Raw genomic sequence first — 19,439 nt, 5'->3', positions numbered from 1 at the left:
ATCACTCGACCTTGATCATGACTGTCTGGTAGTACCTTTGGATTCTGGTTCCTTCCCCCATCCTCATGTGCCTGTCCACCAAACCTGTTACAGCACTCACTGTCTCCCTTCTGTTGGCTTTGTGTTGTGGGGGTGGCTGGGGCAGCCACTAAGACCTCCACTTTGGTCTTACAAGGAGAAAATTATGAAAGTCTGAGGGCAGCCATTGATTTATATGAAGAGAGAATAGAAACTTCCATCAGTCACCTTCAAGAATCAGTGACTTTATTATCAGAAGTAGTTCTGCAGAATAGGAGGGCGTGTGCTGCCTTAGCTGAGGAATGTTGCTTTTAATATAGACCATTCTGGAGTTGTCTCTCATCAGTGGCCAAGATGAGAGATGGGCTAGCCAAGCAGGAGAAAGAGAGCAAGCCCAAGGTTGGCTTGAACCCTGGTTTAACAATTCTCCTTGGTTCACCACCCTGATCTCCTCCCTAGTAGGTCCCTTAATCATCTTGTTTTTACTTCTGACTTTTGGCCCCTACATTTTGAACCACTTGGTCACTGTTGTTAAGGAACACATAGGTACAGTATAGCTAATGATCTTAAAGGAGAGATAGAAAGATCTAGATACAGAATACCAGGAGTATGAGCTATCGGAATACCAGCAATAGCTTCAGGATTGAAGCATGCACAAAGAAAAGGGGGGAATGAAGAGGTCAGCTCAGGAACTTTGGAAAATTCCACCAGACCCCTCTCCTCCTGAAAGAGAAAGAGACCCCTCATGAAGCACATAGGTGCCCCTCCCCTCTGGCAGGGAGAGGCTAATTACATTCCTCAGACCACAGGGGAGACCAACCTGCAGAAGAGGGAAGCCCAGAGCACATAGGCACATTCCTCAGGGCAGAAGGACTGTTGGCCCTGCAGATAAGGAAAGCCCTTCCTACCTCATTCCCTAAGGACCAATCAGTTTAAAAGTCATGCTGTTCTGCCAATCACATTGTGCCTAGTAGCTGATGCTCTATTCTACCCCTGGAAGCTGTATAAAAACACCAAAAGGGCTGCCTGAGGTCACTGCCCTTCCTGGGGTTAGGATGAGCCCAGCGTGCTGGAACAATAAATTCTTCTTGCTTTTGCATCGATTCCTGGCTCACTCAGAGGGTCCCCAGTAATTAAGGCTTGTCAGAGTCTTACAAAGGTGGCTGAGATTTTCTGTATCCATTAAGTGGATTTTGTTATGGGATTAAAGGGACAGCACAGATCTAAAACTTGGAAAACATGAAGGGTATACAATCAGGGAGTACATATTTTCAGCTGTCAAGGCCCAAGGAGCTGGACACAGGATCAACTAAAAGGAAAGAAAGTGAATGATATCTGAGGCTCCATTCCTCCCTGGGTATTGTCATGATTTATCGGGCTCGACACACCTTGGGGAGAAGGAATGATGGAAGAGTTGACTCTAGCAGGTTATCCTTGGGCATGTCTGCAGGGGCATTTTCTTGACTGCTATTTTATATAGGAAGGCCTAGCCCAGTGTGGGAAGCGCCATCCATGAGCAGCTAGTCAGGTTGTAACCTGTAAGCAGAAACTCCTTTTCTTCCCGTGTTCGTTTTTTTTTTTTTTTTTTTTTTTGTCAAAGAGCAAAGGATTTCACAGCAACAAGGATAATTAATGATACTATAATACTACTACTACTACTACTAATAATAATAATAATCTGCTGCGGCACTTCTCAGTCTTTCTAGCGTTAAGTCATCAAACTCAAGTTTCTCTTTGCCACGCATACTTTGCGTCACAGCAGCTTATGAGGCAAAAGGCTTCATGGAAGCCAGTCTCCTGCAGCGTTCCCTTGGCATTCCCTAACTCAGAGGTAGCCCAGACATGTCCTTGTAATCTCGAGTGCTAGGTGCCCTTCAAGATAGGATTCATTTATAACTAAATAAAACTGGAAGTTGCCTTCTGACTGGTACTCACTGACCTTCCAACACCCTAATCTTTGCTGAGCCAAACCTTCACCATTCAGACTAATTGCCTCTGGCATTCTGCTGAATGGTGGTTGATAATCCCAGGGCAAATTTAACTAAAATCCTCATCTCAGTCCACATAGGGCAGACCACATTACATTTGCAGCTGAATCATTCCCAGGAACTAGATTATTTTTGTTTTGGGTAAAGTTAGCAAGAATGGGATTCCTGGGGCAAAGTTCTGCTAGCCCAGGAAATTAGCATGGCTGGGGGGTTTACTAAGGCCCTGTAGCCTATACAGTAGGACTGAATGGAAACTATTTGTACCTGGCTTCTACGATCAAGATAACCTTAGTCAAAGCTGACTTTGTTTCAGATTGCAACCTCTGCTTAGTTCCTGCCAATTCACATGTATATATACTTTGCTGTAGACCCATTGTGCTCCCACTGACCTTGATGTACCTTGACACTGTACCACCCGACTTTTCTCTCCCTTTTGTATTGACTATAAAAACCTGACGCCATATTTGAGATTTACATTCAGATTCTGCACTTCCTTGTGTCGTGTCTGTCATTTTTTCTTCACCAACGTCTTGTCGACCTGACTAGGATCCTGTTTCCCTGCCTGTGGGTTGAAGGAGGCCCAGACTGGCTGGCCCACGGCATCTCTTGCTAAAGGATGCCCTTGTAAACTACAGACTGCATCTCTATATGCCTTCTCAGGGGGAAGGCATCGGACAGGTAGAAATGAAATGTTAGCCTCAGAGACCGAGTCCTGGCGCTCTTTTCTGCTCTATCCCTACTATTTGTGAAACCCTGAGCAAAAGGAAGTTCCAGTTTATTTCAGCTGTAAAACTGGGACAATAACAGTTTTCAAATCAACGTTTAATGAGGCATCAATGTTAGCTGCGGATTTTCTGAGTCGAGCGTCCTTGGGATTATCTTTATGAGGCACTCAGAGATGGCAAGAGCTAGAAGGCTTGGTAGCCCCTGGCGTCTGGATGCAGTAGTGCTAGCCTGCCCCAGGAGCCTTAACAGTTAGAAACTAACAGTGAGAATTCTCCTACAAGGCAGACTTTTACAGATGGCCCCACCTTTCCCACGGTTTGTAGAAAGGCAGAGACACACTAACACTGAGAACTGGGGCTACAAAGCCTCTTCTGAATGGCCCACAAAGGAGGCCAGAACACAAACCATCGTTAGCCCCTGGGTAGAGAAATGTAGTCCATCTTCATGGGTTTGAGATAAGGCAGGTATCTTGTCTCTTTCCAATACCGGAACAGTGTTGCTCAAAAAACAAAATCCGAAGCAGAAGGGAGGAGCCCTAGGGTAAGACAAGGACCCTAGGTAACCAGCAGTCTTCTCACCTCGCCCCCCATCAGTCAGTCATCCATCATCTTCCAAAGAACCTCCACAGCCTGGAGGTCGAGCTCCCCGTGTCCTCATCAAGGGTTAAGGTGGAGGGAGGGAGAGAAGGAGGGAGGGAGAGAGGTGTGTTTCCTTCACGATCGAAGCATTTCTTTTACCACATCCAGAGTGGCAGGTGGGCGGGCAGGTTGGGGAAAGCCAGCCCAAGCCAGGGAAGAGGCAAAGTTTCCCTTCCCGGGCGCGAAGAAGGGAGGGAAGGCGGGGTAGCGCGGGGCTGCGGGAGGCCGGTCGCGGAGCTGCGTGGCGCGGTGGCGGCGGCGGCGTCGCCAGCGTGCTCCTCCGTGCGCCCGGGCGCGGCTGGCGCTCCTGCAGAGGGAGCTGTGCGCCCTCTCCGGCGCCCGCGCGGCGACTCCGCTCCCTCTTGCCGCCGCTTGGGCCCGCCCGCCGGGGAGGGGCTCCCGGCCTCGCACAGCGTCTTCCTGCTTGGCGCACAGCTCCACGGTGAGTCCGCCCATGCACGCCGGCCGGCCGGCTGTCCGCCTGTTCACCCGCTGGCACGCCGCCCTCCGCCGCAGTCCGCGCCCAGCCTCGTCAGCACTGCCCCTAGTCAGCCCGCGCTCTGCTCCGGCCATGCTGTCCTTCCAGTACCCCGACGTGTACCGCGACGAGACCTCCGTGAGTACCCCGCTCTCCCCGCGCCACCCGGCCCGCGCCGCCCGCAGCTCGGCTCCCGCAGCCCCCCGCGCGCCCCGCGCCGCTCCCCGGCCTTTGTTTGCGGAGCTGCCCGGGGTCGCGGGGCTCCTCCCAGCCTGAAGCCGGCGGGCCGCCACGGCCCACGTGCCCACGCCTCTCGGCCCCAAGGACAGACTCCCCCGGCAGGCATGGGCGTCTAGGGCCAGTGGGCAGCCAGAACGGACCCCTGTATTTCTAAGAGGAGCATTCTGGCTTAAATATGGTGGAGGCGCGAAGTGTATGCTGGTGTGTGTGTGCGTGGGAAATGATGTAAGATTTGAAAACAAAAGCAAACTTTGAGAACTTGGAATGTGCAAGTCCTTAGAGTTGGAGCTCATTCATTGCGCTTTGAGGCTGTGCTGTCCCGGAAATCGGGTGCCTGGCGTTGGTTGCTGGGGTGCAAATAAGGAGCCAGAGTGTTGGGGCAGGAGCAGTGGGCCCACAGGGTGCTGAGGCCAGCCAAGTTTGTTTAAGAAAGGAAGTGAAGATGGGGTGGCCTTTTACAACAAAAGTTTTCCCCACTGGGAGTTAACTGTTTACCTAAGCTGCAGGTGAACTGCAGTTAACTTCAGACCCAGTTAGTGAAATTCAGAAGTGTGTGTGTGTGTGTGTGTGTGTGTGTGTGAAGTGTGTAAAAAGTAGTTCGGGACTTAAGTGGATTGAATCCAAACATTAGGGCCCTAATTCCTGTAGTCAGAACCTGGTTTCTCAGGTTACTTAAAATAGAATCAAAGTCAAAATATTTTTGTATAATGCCATTCTATTTTTTCGTGTCTACTTTGATCTGGTTCATGACAGAAAATTTACTCTGAATTCAGCACCTCACACACGGAGGTAAGGCTCAAGTGTCTCGGAGGCATTAGTCAGTGACCACCTGGTAGCCATGTTGTTCGGTCCGTTCAACTGCTTACTTACTGAATTCATCTTCAAGAGGACTGGCTAACCCCCAGACAACCTGAATGCTGCTGGTGGTGGCCCTCACTATCTGGGTGACATTGGGCAAGTCTCTTACCTGTTAGGAGTTCATGTAAGAGGCCCCCTTTTACACATGGACTATTAGGGCTGACAGGCCTTGCCTTGGCTCATGGAATACTCGCCATCTAGATGACCTAGCTCTTCAGTGGGCCAGGTACAAAGATGGTGAAACTGTTCGGACTCTGAGTCTTGAATGTCTTTTAGTTTTCGGGTTAGCATATACATATATATATATGTTATTAATAATGTGCATTTTATGTGTATATATATATATATAACTACCAGTTTGTGGTTTTGATAAATATAGTCTTAGGATTTCTCTTTTCTTTTTTTGAACCTGGGAGTGTAGTGAGGGTAGTGTTGGCTCCTGTTTAATCTTTCCTTACTCCAATCTGCACCAGTCTTGTAGTTTACCAATACTTAACAGTTCCTGAAAGGGTTAAGTAGGGATTTTATGAAGTTTTCTAAAAGTTTACACACATCTGTGAAAGGAGTGTTTAGAAGTTACGCCCCATTCCTTCTCACTGAAGAGCTCATGACACCCCTTAAGCCTGTGGCCTTGGTGAAGGAGTCCCACCAGGTCTAGCCTCTGGCTTTACGGAGAACTAATTTTGGATTGATAACCTACATGGGTGGCATTTTCCTACAGTGGGGTTCTACTACCAGGTCGTAGGCTTGACTTCTTACGTTGGCTCCATTGTAGCTTTTGGACGGTGGGTTTGGTCCCCTGTAGCATATGCTGGAGATTTCTGTAGTTCTGTCTCTCAGCAACCATCTTTCAGCCATGTTTATATGTTTCCACTGAAACTGCAGTTTGAGCATGAAGTCTTCATGGGCAGAAAATGTCATGTAATGCCATCACCTATCCTGTGTCATTGTTATGTATCTAAGAGGTCAGGAAATGGAGGCCTACAGGACACTCAAGCCCTCATAAAAGAGAACACAGAAAAGGATGGGCTAATTTCTATCAGGGGGAGGAAATAATTTTCTAATGGAGCTTGGAGTTGGCTGGCTAAGGGAGAATGGGCATCCTGGACTCTTGAGATGAAAATAAAACCATCATTGTGCAAGTCTGAATGGCTGTAAAATTGAATTGACTTTTGTGGGATAGCAGGGAGACCCTCATGACCACGCAACCTGTGGAAAGCGAAGCCGGGAGGCAGCTGGGGAGAGGCACGGCTCCAGGCTTGATGGGTCCTGGCTGTGGTATATGCCAGTCTGAGCTCCATCCCACAGGGCCCAGGGATAGCAGGAAGCGGAGCAGTGTCTTATCAGGCCTCTCCCAGCCAGCCTTTCTCTCAGGGAGGTGAAGGGTGGTTTCCAGACTTGAATCACGACGAATCCCATGTATGTAACTATTCAAGGGGTGTAGCTATGAGACTCTGCTCAAGTGAAGTCTAATGGAGAGGGGACACTAGGAAGAGGACATTCTGGACCGGGGCTCTGGATTGACAGTGGGAGCCTCCTATCAAATCCAACTTTTGTCTTCATTAGTGTCTTCGAGATTACTAAGATTACTGCCAGAGCTGGGAAGACAGAGCTATTTGCATCCTATTAAGGACCAATTTGGAGTCTGTCAGGACGTGATGAGCCGGGTTCTGAGTTTGAGCCCAACCATGTACTTGCTGGGGTACACTTGGTCAAGACTGTGTACCTAAGGACATAGACTGACGTTGGGGTTAGCTTCAGTGGGGCTGTTTTCCACTTATTACCCCCGAGATTACCCCACTGATTGCTATAGCTCTTCCTGGCTTTAGTTTTCTTATGTCACAGCAAGGGTTGGATAAATTAATGTGAGTGATATCCGTGGCATGAAGTTAACTCACAGTCTCCTGCCTTTGCAAAATAAATCCGTTGACCTTTGTTCATATTAACCTCAGAATTTGTCTTTTGCAATCTGTAACACGGAAACATCAATAGCTTTTTACACAAATCCACCCTTTTTTGTATGGCAAAGTTGTGAATATTCAAGGACACTACTCATCGTAGCAACGCTTTCCCCTGGCTGTGGAGCTGCCAATCCAGTTAACTTCTGTCCTGGGGAGAAGTTAAGCTTTGGGGTATGCCCAGGGACATTTTTAAAGTGGTCTGGACTCAAGGCTTCCTGGCTGCTTTGGTTGCAGACTAGCCTCTGCATGTGGATGGCTGTAGGCCTGTTGCTCGATCCAGTGCCTGGTAGAGTGCCTGAGAGGGCCTTCAGAACTGTGATTGCCATATTGACAGCAAAGAGAAAGTTTTTTATTATAAGCCTATATATATATACATATATATATGTATATATATATATCAAGGTGTCAAATGAGAAAGACTTGTAGAAGAGAAGAAGATATCTTAAAATGCTTTGATTGAATGGTGATCAGCCAAATTGAGCGATCAAGATGGAAAATTGGCTTTTATGAAGACCCCCAAGGAGCAGGTTTACTCTGTTTTTAGGTCTTTTGCTCTAGTCTCCCCATCCGTTCCTGTTCACCTAGCCTGTTCCATATGTCCTCTATTTCTCTCAGGTGGCTCCAGGTAGGGAGGAATGCAGACAGCCAGGTGGTCTAGGCAGGGGACACTGCCTTTCCGGGAGAGTTAGCCCTCCTTGAGGACTAGCCCTAGCCCCCGGCTAGTATGGCTGCATAAAGCAAGGACACAGGTTAGAGAGATCCATCTGTGATCGAGGTAACATTCCCACAGCCCTGTACACACTGTCTTACCCAGAGTGCTGGTATTGCTCACAGACTAGACTGGAGAAGCTGATAATGGAGTTTAGTTAACCAGGTCAATCTTGACCGTACTCATGGAGAGACTGTGTACCAGGCGTGATCTTAGAGAGTGGTGAGGAGGAGCAAGCCTGTTTGGTTCTTCTCCCAACCCCTTCCCTGGTCTTTGAGGACTCTGTACTACTCTCTAATGCGGCTTAGTTGGGAGCTCCAGAGGCTCCGCCCACACCAGGCTCTTTGGTGGAGCCATTATCATTTCTGCTAGCAGTTTCCTTTCCTCAAAGGTCAGGGTGGTCTAAGTGGATGATGGCATTTGCACTGCCTTGCTAGAGATAAAAGACCATCTCTAGAGCCGTACAAAAGAGGCCATGGTGTGAGCATGTGCTGTGGTGTGTAGGCCAGCTCCTGACTCAAAAGCAAAACTGATCATCTACCGTTCTGTAGAGAGTTGATTTTCATCACCCAAGCTCAGCGCCCATGCGTGGAGGCTCCCTTCCAGACGGCGGCGTGTCCTTCTGTGGAAACCCCGGTGACACAGTTTTGAGTTTCTCTAGCCCAGCAGCCCGCCTTTGTTCTGTGCCACACAGTCCCATCCTGACCTTTCATCTTTCTTCACTCCCAAGCTAAAACATTCTTTTCACGAGTGAAGTGGCTTGACACCTTTGAGAACCTGCCAGCTTTGGTTCATGTGGTAATTTGGGCAGACATGTTGCCAGTGAGCCAATTAGTACCTTTGTCTGGCCTCTCCCATTGCTCTGTCACATAAATATTATATACATTTTTAATTGAGCTTGAGTACTAATTACTTAAGGCCTCATTTTTGTCTTTTTGCAGGTGCAGGATTATCATGGACATAAAATTTGTGACCCGTATGCTTGGCTTGAAGACCCAGACAGTGAGCAGACAAAGGTAATTCTAGTTTGGAGTGACCCCATTCACCTGCAGGTGTAGGTAGCCTCAGATTTTTCTTCCTGTGTCTCCCTGTATTTCTGCCTTGGGACAGTGTGTACCTGTTGGTACCCCCAACTTTTTGTCAGATGTTTCAGGAGGAAAAGAAAAAAAGGAGCAAACACATTTAGTTCCCAGAATGAATAAATGTATATAAATGTGGCTTGTCCTGACACCGATGAGCAGCGTACGTGGAGTGGAAATCCTAGAAGGGATGAAAGAAAACAGATTGTACTAGAGACAAGTGGCGTGAGGGATGATGCCTTAGTCCACCCTGGGGTAGAGCAAGAAATCAAAATCCTACTTGTTAGACAAACACTAGTTCAGGTAATCCAATGCTTTAACACAACAAAGAAAAAAATCTGAATTGTAAATATAAGAGTATTGTTCGGGTTTTGTTAGAATCAGGGCCCAGGGAAAACTCTTTAAGAACATAAAAGTTTGTTTGGTTCTGGAGAGACATTTTCAACGGCTCAGCTGAAGTCTCATTTCACTAGCAAAGTTCTGCTCAAATACTGTGAGCTCTGGGATTGTTCCTCTGTACAGTGGAACTAGTCAGTTAGATATATGCTAAGTGGTTAGATTTCCTTGGGAAGGACTACTGTCTGTCTCCGTCTGTCTGTCTCTCCGTGTGTGTGTGTGTGTGTGTGTGTGTGTGTGTGTGTGTGTGTGTGTGTGTGTGTGTGTGTGTGTGTGTGTGTGTGTGTGTGTGTGTGTGTGTATGTGTGTGTGTGTATGTGTGTGTGTGTATGTGTGTGATATATATCACTATCTCTACCTACCTACCTATCTACCTATCTATCTACCTACCTACCTACCTACCTACCTACCTACCTACCTACCTATCTATCTTACCTACCTATCTATATTTGGGTTTTTGAGACAGGGCTTTTCTATGTAGCCTTGGATGGCCCAGAACTTGCCTTGTAGACCAGGGTGGCCTCAAACTTAGGAATCAAAGGCATTGGTACCACACCTAACAGATGCATCTTAAATTCTTCACCTTTCTTGAGATATAGTCTCAGTCTCTCTCTCTCTCTCTCTCTCTCTCTCTCTCTCTCTCTCTCTCTCTCATGTATACACACACACACACACACACACACACAACTTTGTACATGAGAGCATGTGTACTGGGGCTGGCAAAATGACTTATCAGTAAAGTATTTGCCACACAAGCTTGAGGACCTGAGTTCAGATCACCTATTCTCATAAAAATATAGATTGTAACTGTAACCCCCAGTGCTGGTGAGGTGAAGACAGCAGGATCCTGGGGTTTTATTGATCAGCCAGTCTAACAGAATCAGTAGACATCTGGCCTGCACATGCATTCATAGGCATATGTGCACACACCCATCTGCATCTACATGAACACACACACACACCACCTCCAGGTTGCCGGCTTGAGCTCCTGCCCTGGGTCTCCACAGTGATGTCTTACACAACCTGTGAAACCCTTTACTTCCCCGAGCGGCTTTTTGTTGTAGTGTCTATCCCAACAACATTAAAGCCAGTTAAGAAATACCATTTCACAAGTTTGAATATCTTAAAACCCTAGCACATATTTCCCCCCTTACTTTTTTTTTTTTTTTTAATTAAAAAGAAAAGGCGAGTCACATGCTGTCCAGGTCATTTCTCAGCAGTCTCTATGTCCCCTATTAGTGTCTCATGGGCCCACAGCTCCGTACATTAATCTGTGGTTCCCTGGAGAACTGAATTCAGATTTCCAAATCTGCTTACATTCGATAGAAAGTCCAGCTACTGCAAGCGGGCTATCTCTGCTTCAACAAGGCAGGAACTGGATGGAGTAGACTCCACTGGGGCATGTGAGGCATGGCAGAGGACGAGATGGTTCTGAGCAGAGGTCTTGGCCATCCTTGCATCCCACAAATGGGCTTGCCTGAGCCAGCTTCACCTGTCCTGTGTGCTGGAATCTCTCTTCACCTTCAGCTTGGTTCTGTCAGCTTCCTCCCTGCCCTCCAGTCCTAGATCAGCCCTCGTCCATCTGGAGCTCTTGTCTACAATCCTCCATTCTTTTCCCACTTCCAAGTAATGCAGCGGTCTTACACTGACCAGATGCACTTCGTTTGTTGAGGAATACCTGCCTTGCTGTTTCTCTGTTCCTAATGACTGGTCCCGTGGATAACAAGCCACTTATTAGTGGATGCCAAGCTTCCGGGTAATGGATGGTACTTTGCTAATTAGTGATGTTACAGGTGGTCCTTGATGGGTGCTAATAATGCCCTTTTATTTTCATGGTTTAGATTTATTGTATGCTTACTGTGCATCAAACATTTTCCTGAGAACTTTGCCCATTCTGTTGGGTTGGATTCTTGGACTCTGAAATAGATAATTTTTTTTTTCCCTGCATTTTACAGTAAAGAACTTTGAAGTATTAAGTGTGAATTAAGTAACTTGCCAAGGTCGCCTTCTGGTGTATTTCCAGGCGTGGAACCTGGTAACAGAGTTGATTCACAAAATTAAAAAGAGAGAGTTGATGCTGGCAAGTAGTGGCTTAAGCCTTTAATCCCCACACTCAGGAGGCAGAGGCAGAGGCAGGCAGGCAGGCAGGCAGGCAGGCAGGTAGGTGGGCGGGCAGGTTCCTGAGTTCAAGGTTAGCCTGGTTTATAAATCAAGTGCCAGGACAGCATGTACTACACAGAGAAACTCTGTTTTGAACCCTCCCCCAAAACAAAATCGAAAAGACTAAAAGAGAAAATCGGAAGACTAAAAGAAAAGAAAGACTTTTGCGTTGTATCCACTTTGGGCATACTGGCTATAGGAATGTATCCGTGACCGTGCCTGCCAGCTTCCACCCTGCAGTCGCTCAGCCAGCAGCAGCAGCTATAGCCGTAGGCCGTCTGTCTCAGCTCTTCATACATAGCTTCCTGTTCTCTTTCTGAGGGAGCTTGGTACTGACAAGGTCTTATGTCTTATTTGGAAATGAATGGGTTAAATTTTTGTTTTCACATCTAAAGGGAAACCAAGTGGACCATGCTTCTTTTCTTTGGATGAGGGGTTATAGGAGATGGGGCACGGAGTCCTCTGTCTGTCTGTCCGTCTGTCTTGCTGAATCTAATATTTACTGAGTTGGTTAGACTGCTTGGCCAACGAGCCCCGAGGATCCTCCTGTCTCTGCTTCGTTAGCGCTGGGATTGGGGGTTACAAAGCTTGCCAGCACACCCAGCCTTTTATGTGGGCTGCCGCTGATCTACCCTCAGACTCTCATGCTTGTGCGGCAGGTACTTTACCCACAGAGCTTGTCTGCCCAGCCCCCTGAGCAGATGCCGTATCACCAGTCTGCCTTCTTGCCCCCTGTGCACCCCCCATCCCCATCCCCACCCCCAGGCGTTTTAGAGAAGCAGCTGGAGCATTTCCTGCCCGTGAGGCCAGCCAGTCAGCAGTTCCACAGAGGTGTGTTAGCCATCCTTGGTGGGTAGAGGAGTCTGTTTACACAACCTGCACCAAACGTCAGCAAGAGCCAGCTCCTTACATTTTCCCTGAGACCAGTCACAAAGGAGAGACACTTGCAGCTTTTTGTGCTGAGTTCTGAAGTAGTGTCGGCACAGTCTGCGACTTAATCTAGTATTTATTGCCTGTAGGTTCTCTAATTCTGACTGCACTAGGCACGCAGGCTTTAACTTTTTCCGAAAGAGTATCGGAGCAGACATAGAACTTGGAAGACTCTCTAACAGGGATAGGGTTTAGAGGGCGTAGGTCTGGGTGGCAACCTTTCACGCTGTCAGTGCTGAGTATCTGTTTGATAGCAGACGGTCCAGACTGTAGCTCTTACACAGCCTGCAGCTGAGCATGGGAGGGAGACCTGACTGGGCTGCTAGGAGGCCCCACTTGGCCTGCTGACCATGGGCCCTCTTAATCTGAGAGTGGGTGGTCCTGCAGAGGAGACAGGTGCCTACTCTGGGGCTGCAGTGTTAGCAGGTCAAAGGCTTTGGGGCCTGGCTTCAGTCAGCTACTTCCAGGGATGAGAGGCCTGTGGGCCCAGAGAGGAAAGACACCTAATGGAGTTGAGGACCATGGCAACAGTCACTGTCACAGCTGAACAAGCTTGGCTTCCCAGGGGTAAAGGCTTCTGTGCTGTCTGATGTGCTGCTTGTGTTAGTGTTCAGGGAGGTCAGGAAGTAGAAGACACTTTAAAAAAAAACAAGGCTTCTCACGTTGTCTCGGAAAGCGCAGTATTCGGTTCCTCTAGCTTCAGATTCGAGATGTGTTTCCTGAAAAGCTTCATCTCACTGTTTGGCTTGCCCTGCTTGCCGGCTTCAGTGACTGCCCTGCACCCCACCCCCACCCCAGGTCCTGAGTCCTCTGGCCTTGGGAGGGAGCTCTGCCACTCTGCCCTGTTTTTATCTATGAGTGTCCCTGCCCTGGGACATCAGTTCTTCTTACTCCTCGGGCTTGGTTTTGTGGCCCTCAGGTCTAGGTTAAAGCAGCATCTATAATCTCATTCTCTTTACCCTGTCCACCCTTTAACCCTTCACCCTTCTGACTGGCTCCTAGAGTTGGTACTGAGTTACTAAAGGAGATATGCATAGGGAAAGGAAACACTTAGACCTTTCTGGGGGGGAGGGTTGTGAGGGAAAAAGCCACTTTAATTCTGATTGTCAAGCCAGTCTCTGGTTTTGTCAAAACCCCTGGGCGTTGAGCACTTGAGGAACCCAGTGCATAATCAGCGGCAGGTATCTGATGGCTTTTTCCACTTGAGAGCTGCTCCTGGCAAAATGAGAGTGACATCTCGGTTTCCCTTCTGTTTCTTGAGAGAGTTCTTAACAGGAAGCCGGAAAAAAAAATCAATAGAAAAGATTGTGTGAGTTGTTACCCTTTCTTAAAAAAAAAAAAAGATAAGATAGAGATGCCATTTGTCTTGAGGAATATAGTGTAGATTTTCTTCCCTAGAGCATGGCGTCCTCTCTCTTCCAGTTCTCCTATTGACTGAGCTGTGTGGGGTTGCCCCATTATGCTTGCTGGCAGCGAGATGAGAGGCCCGGAAATACCGTCTCCTCTCCTTTCCTTGCCTAGGACATTTAAGTCACCCAATGTCTCTCTGGGATTAATAATGTCACAGATAGACCGGTGGAGGATGGATGTTAGAAGGGGAACACCTGCTTTCTTGGGCTCCATTCCTGTATCTGTTAAGCCCAGTTTTCCATGGGCTTGCTTTGGCTTTAGCTTTGCTCTCGAATGTTTAACCTAGCCGTAGGTAGGAGGAGTTGCTGTTTGTATTGGTCTGGGCTGGGTCTACCTGGAGCCAGAGCTTTTCCTAGTGTGGGTCCAGAGCCAGGTGAGCAGGGACCTCTGAAATGCATCATCCCACCAGGCCCCTGTGATGGTAGTTGCAGGAGAGCCAGTGGCCTGGGAGCCTGCTCAGAGGGATTTCAGAGCAGCGCAGTGCTAGTGAAATCGCTGCTTTAAACCACGAAGTCACCGTGAGCGCTGAGTGGGGGAGTTGAGGCACACAGGGACTCAAGGCTATAGGCTGGCTTTGGTTTACTGTGTTCTTTGAAGACTTCTTGACCAATGGAGATGTCTGCCTTGTTCCTCCAGTCTAGGAGATGCTTCCGTGTGGTGGAGGAGCATGTGCTAGATGACCTAGAAGTTGGAAGGCACAACTAAGCCCTTGGTTTTATTTGTACTTCTATGACCAAAGGAAGCTATTAAATTTAGCATTCATTTCCTTTATAAGAACAAACAGCCGGCACTGTGGAGACAGTTCAGGGATAACGCACTTGCTGTGCAATCATGAATGAGGGGCTGGGGTACAGAACCCCCAAACTCACGTGAAAGCGTAGCGGATGTGGTAGCTTGCCTGTCATCGCAGTGCATGGGAGGCAGAGAATCCCTGGAGCACTGGTTCTCAGCCTTCCGGATGCTGCGACCCTTAGTACAGTTCCCCACGTCACGTCAACCATCAAATCATTTTCATTGCTACCTCACAACTCTCATTTTGTTACTGCCACGGGTTGTAATGTAAATATCTGTTTTCCGATGTCTCGGGTGACCCCTGTGAAATGTCTAGAGGGGTCTGGACACACAGGTTGAGAACTGCTGCCCCAGAGCGAGATGGTTAGCTAGACTAGGTAAATCAGTGAGCTCTGGATTCAGGGTGAGATCCTGCCGAGATAAATAGAGATCAGTCAAGGAAGATGTCTGACACCAACCTTTATGCTCACATATACACATGCACCTGCATACACAGGTTTGCCTAGACATGTGTGAACGCAGATACATACACACAGATACACACACGCGCACACACACATATACACACACACATAAAGTATAGAGGCCAGATTTGCTCATTCTTCAGCTATGAGGTCCTGACACCCATGTGTACCTGAAACTCCACTGAACGTCCACAGTGAGTAAGGCAAGATGTGGCTGAGCACTGCAGCTTACAGCAGACCAGCTTCCCAGCCCTGTTTTTAGTCACCAGGTCGATGTCAAACTTTAAAGACTCTAAACTCCCACCTGTCACACCTAGCCAGTTTCCCTTTTGAATTCTTGATTTTTTTTTTTTTTTTCATAAAAAGACAACACATTCTTCCTCTTGATCGCCACTCTGGTAGAACCCACTGAAAAACTCAGTCTCAGTGTTTCAAAGCACGGCCACTAAACTGGGCCAGTGGTCACCTCAAAGCTGTTTGGTGCCTCCTTTGTAATTGCTACATCGTGAACCACACTGACAAAGCTGGCCTACACAGTGTACCCATTCATTAGCATCTCATGTCAGGACCTGGATGGAGAATTACATCGTATGTCACCCTATCAGATGGAGACAGAAAATGCTTTAGGTAAACATGCTGCCACCTATGACTGCAGCCTCCAGGTCTTCTGTCTCCAGTCTCTCATTCCCCAGCTGTGGGATTGTGCAGCCTAAGTTCCGTATGTAAACATACTTTACCTAGATCTACACTTGACATTCTGTATTTAGGTTTGCTGGCATAGTAGTCAGAAGTCCGAGGAAGCTGCTGGCGTTCAGTGATTCCTTTCAAGTTCTCCCTGGTTTTCTTTGTCCTTGTCTCACTCTCTGTACCAGAGTCTTTGACTCATTTAATGCTACTTATTATTATTACACCTATGCGTGTGTGTGTTGAGCATCAAACTCAGCTCATCGGATTGGATGTGCCATTTCCCTGGCCTTGGACCAGGTCCCAGAGTGTTTTATGGAAGCAGTAGAGGCTGATTCTGGATGTATCAGGTAGAGGAATTAACAGCAGGATTTGAGGGTCTTTACAGGGACGGGCCGCAGGCCACACTGGAAGCAGGCAGACTTCAGTGAGAACTTCTCATTTTGGACCCACCTCTGCTGAGGCTGTTTGCTGTCATTCAGTCCTCTGTCTCTCGTTCAAGTGGCAGTGCCCCCAGAGGGTCTTGGTCAGCCAGGCTGCAGATAAGTGCTAATCTCTTGGCTCAGGACACTGGTCCCGTACTGGCAGGACAAACAACCTGGAATTCCTGCTCCCTTAGAAAGGAAGGGAAGTATCTAGCTGTTCTTAATCCATCTGCCCTTCTCCTTTGCTGTGTTTATGGGGAACAGCGCTCCTGCATGGAGGCTGCCAGAGCTGCTTCTGGAGCATCCGGCCTTGGTAGAAAGCCTGGGAGACTGACTCGGAGGTTGCTAGGATGTGGTCAGAGGTAATGGTGCCATAGGTTTATGTAGGGCCCCCTCTCCAGGCATTGCGGCTCCATTCCTCATAACCCTCCTTTTATGTTAGCATCTTTGTAATTATAGTGTGTAAGAGAGTAGGGTTGGGGGGGGACAGGGTCTAGTTTTTTCCCACTGGGGACGTCCAAGTATCAGAACCCTGGTGGGGCTTCTGGGTGACCTGAGCGTCTGGACCTGAGTGGTTGAATCGTTGAGTCTCTGGCAGTCAGGCGCGCCTCCAGACGATCTCTGCGCTCATCCATTTCACTGTAGGCTGGCTGTCCATCGAGATGCGTATCGGCTTCCCCCTTGGTTTCCTTCTTCCAGATTCTTCTTCCTGCTCCGAGTCTTCCTGAGGACTCTGGTTATTCAGGTGGTAATATGTAGCCATTAAACGAGCTGCTTTAGAAGTAAAAGCAGGGTTGGATTCCAGCTCCACAGTTTTAGTAGTTTGTGTGGTCGCGCTTTGAGCCTTTCTGAGCCTCAATTTTCTCACCCTGTAATTTGAAGAAACCACTTCACATAAGATGTGAAAATTAAATGATCAAATGGCTTTTTGAGCCATTCATCAAAGTCGCAGGCACACAGTGAGTGCTTAGCAAATGCCCGGCATTGATTGCACTTACGGTGGGCAGTGTACAAAGCACAGGAGGCTATCTGCTTCCCCATGATTTGGAAGACCTCCTCTGTGGAGCTGTGTGGGGCAAGGTTGTATATTACGGTTAGTTTTTGAGCCTTTGCAAGAGTTTCTGTTATGTCGAATCATCCATATTTCTCAGGCAATGCCCATTTATCAAGGTATTTTAGGATGCTAACCTAGCATGGGGCTGGGTGGATATCACACTCCATGGTCACACCACACTCCATGGTCACACCGTCCAGCTGTATATCTGTGTCCATTCAAGTTTTAAATATCTGTCTCCTCACTCACTTGACTAGAGCTTTGGCTGAATGTCTTTTTTCTTTTAATCAAGAAAAGTAGTTCTTTGACCCACGAGTTAGGCTTTTTAGAATTTCTACTCACAAGTTTCTTACTTTTCTTTTAAAATGTAAATGCTCAGTTGAGCTCAGTTCGGTGATCTCTGGTGTATACAAATGTCTGACAGGCCCCTTGATTAGCAAGTCTGAAATCCATGGAGAGGGGCTTGCAGGATAGTGCTGCTTCAGGGATTCCAGGGCGCGCTTGTGTGTATGTGTGTGTGTGTGTGTGCGCGCGCGCGCGCGCGCGTGTGTACGCGTGTTTGTGTGTGTACAGGTGTGCACATGTGTGTGCGCGTGTGTGTGCATGCATGTATGTGTGCATGTGCATGTGTGCGTGTGTATGTGTGTGTGAGTGTGTGCCTGTGTGAGAGTGCGTGTGTGTGTGTGTGTGTGTGCATGTGTATGTGGGCGTGTATGTGTGTGTGCATGTGTGCGTGTGTGTGTGCCTGTGAGTGCGTGTGCATGTGTGTGTATGCGTGTATGTGTGTGTGTGAGTATGTATGTGTGTGCCTGTGTGTGTGTGCGCATGTGTGTGTGCGTGTGTGTGATATCAGCCTGATCTAGGAGTGTGTGTACAGTGTTTCTGGGAACCTGGCTCTTTGTCCATTATGCCATTTTGTGTGTTTTCCAGCTGGCTCCTGTATGGTTGGGAAAGCTAGATCTTGTTTTTTAGGCTTCACACTCCTTACAGCCTGATGTCTCCTAAGATCGGGTAGTCTGTCGACCAGTGTTCACCTCTGATGTCAAAGCATCTTATTACCTGGCTTTGTGTACAAGAATCGGTGGGAAAGGGACATTAAAATGAGCAGGACTTACAGGAGAATGTCGAGGGCACACTGCAGAGTAGAGGCTGGGTACATCGCCGATTGCACTGAGGCACCAGGGCTGGGACCCTAGGTCCTGAGGAAGAGTGAGCAGTGAGAATGATAAGATCCTGTGGGGCGGGGTTGACCGCAGCTTTCCAGCGGCCGTGTGTGAGTACTAAGTGCTCACCTGAACCTGATGCGCCTCATTACTTAGGCGCAGGGAGAGCTCTTCATATCTAGGCATGCACTAAGTCCCAAGCCCAGCCCTGTGCAGCCCTTAGTTTAAATGCTGTGGCCTAGATCAAGTGGACTCCGCCACTACCTACGAGAGTTGTGTAGGCAAGCCTTCCTTTCCCAGAGGCAGCCTCTTCCATGGGGATTTCACACTGGCTCAGCATCTGAGGAGTGGATTCTCTGGTTGGCCAGCAGGGGTCAGGCATTCTTTAGAAGAACCACCCACTGGTCAAGTCTCAGGAACTTTAATTTATGATCCCCCATACATATGTACACATACACACACACACACACACACACACACACATTACAGTCTTCTTTTGGTTGCATCTCATGACCTTTAAATTTGGCCAAGTCTTATGAACTTTCACACACACACACACACACACACACACACACACACACGTACACATTTTTTTCTGTTTACATCTCATGTATTTTATAGTAGTCTCTCTCTCTCTCTGTCTTTCTCTCATTTCTTTCTTTCTGGCCACATCTCATGAACTGTATGTGTGTTTGGGGGGGTGCCTGCGTGTATGTGTGTGTGTGTGTGTGTGAGAGAGAGAGAGAGAGAGAGAGAGAGAGAGAGAGAGAGAGAGCATGAACTATGTGTGTGTGGGGGGTGTGTGTGTGTGAGAGAGAGAGAGAGGGAGAGCATGAACTGTGTGTGTGTGGGGGGTGTGCGCGTGCGTGCATGCATGGGAATGTGTGTGAGATGGGGAGAGAGAGCATGAACTGTGTGTGGGGGGGTCTGTGTGTGCGTGTGCATGCATGGGAGTGTGTGTGTGTGTATGTGTGTGTGTGTGTGTGTGTGTGTGTGTGTGTGAGAGAGAGAGAGAGAGAGAGAGAGAGAGAACAAACAGATGCTTCCATGCAGGTCGCATGTGTGGGAATGTGGAAGCCTGCTGTTGTCACAGGTCTCTAAGTACAGGTCACCGTACTTTTTAAGACGGTCCCTTACTCAGTCTGCAGCAGAGCCCAGCCACAGTGATTCCCAGCCCAGGTCCTCCAGCTTACACAGCAGTCACCCCTCCTCCCCCACACCATCCCCCCTCCCCCCTCCCCGACCCCAGCCATCTCTCCTGCTCCA

The 19,439-nt window shown here is 48.3% G+C and overlaps 1 protein-coding gene across 1 annotated transcript in view; it reads left to right on the top strand.

Moving 5' to 3' along the window:
• Window positions 1-3,517: 3,517 nt before the first annotated feature.
• Prep (prolyl endopeptidase) overlaps window positions 3,518-19,439 on the top strand; it is a 93,536-nt gene continuing 77,614 nt past the window's right edge. The window contains exons 1-2 of the mRNA XM_031346508.1: window positions 3,518-3,986; window positions 8,558-8,632. Of these exons, the coding sequence (XP_031202368.1) occupies window positions 3,825-3,986; window positions 8,558-8,632 (237 nt within the window). The 5' untranslated portion in view covers window positions 3,518-3,824. The remainder of the gene's footprint in view (window positions 3,987-8,557; window positions 8,633-19,439) is intronic.

Source organism: Mastomys coucha, unplaced genomic scaffold (genome assembly GCF_008632895.1).
Source record: "Mastomys coucha isolate ucsf_1 unplaced genomic scaffold, UCSF_Mcou_1 pScaffold3, whole genome shotgun sequence".
NCBI classification, from domain to species: Eukaryota; Metazoa; Chordata; class Mammalia; order Rodentia; family Muridae; genus Mastomys; species Mastomys coucha.
Note: the sequence above shows the minus strand (reverse complement) of the source record. Positions and strands in the feature narration are given on the sequence as shown.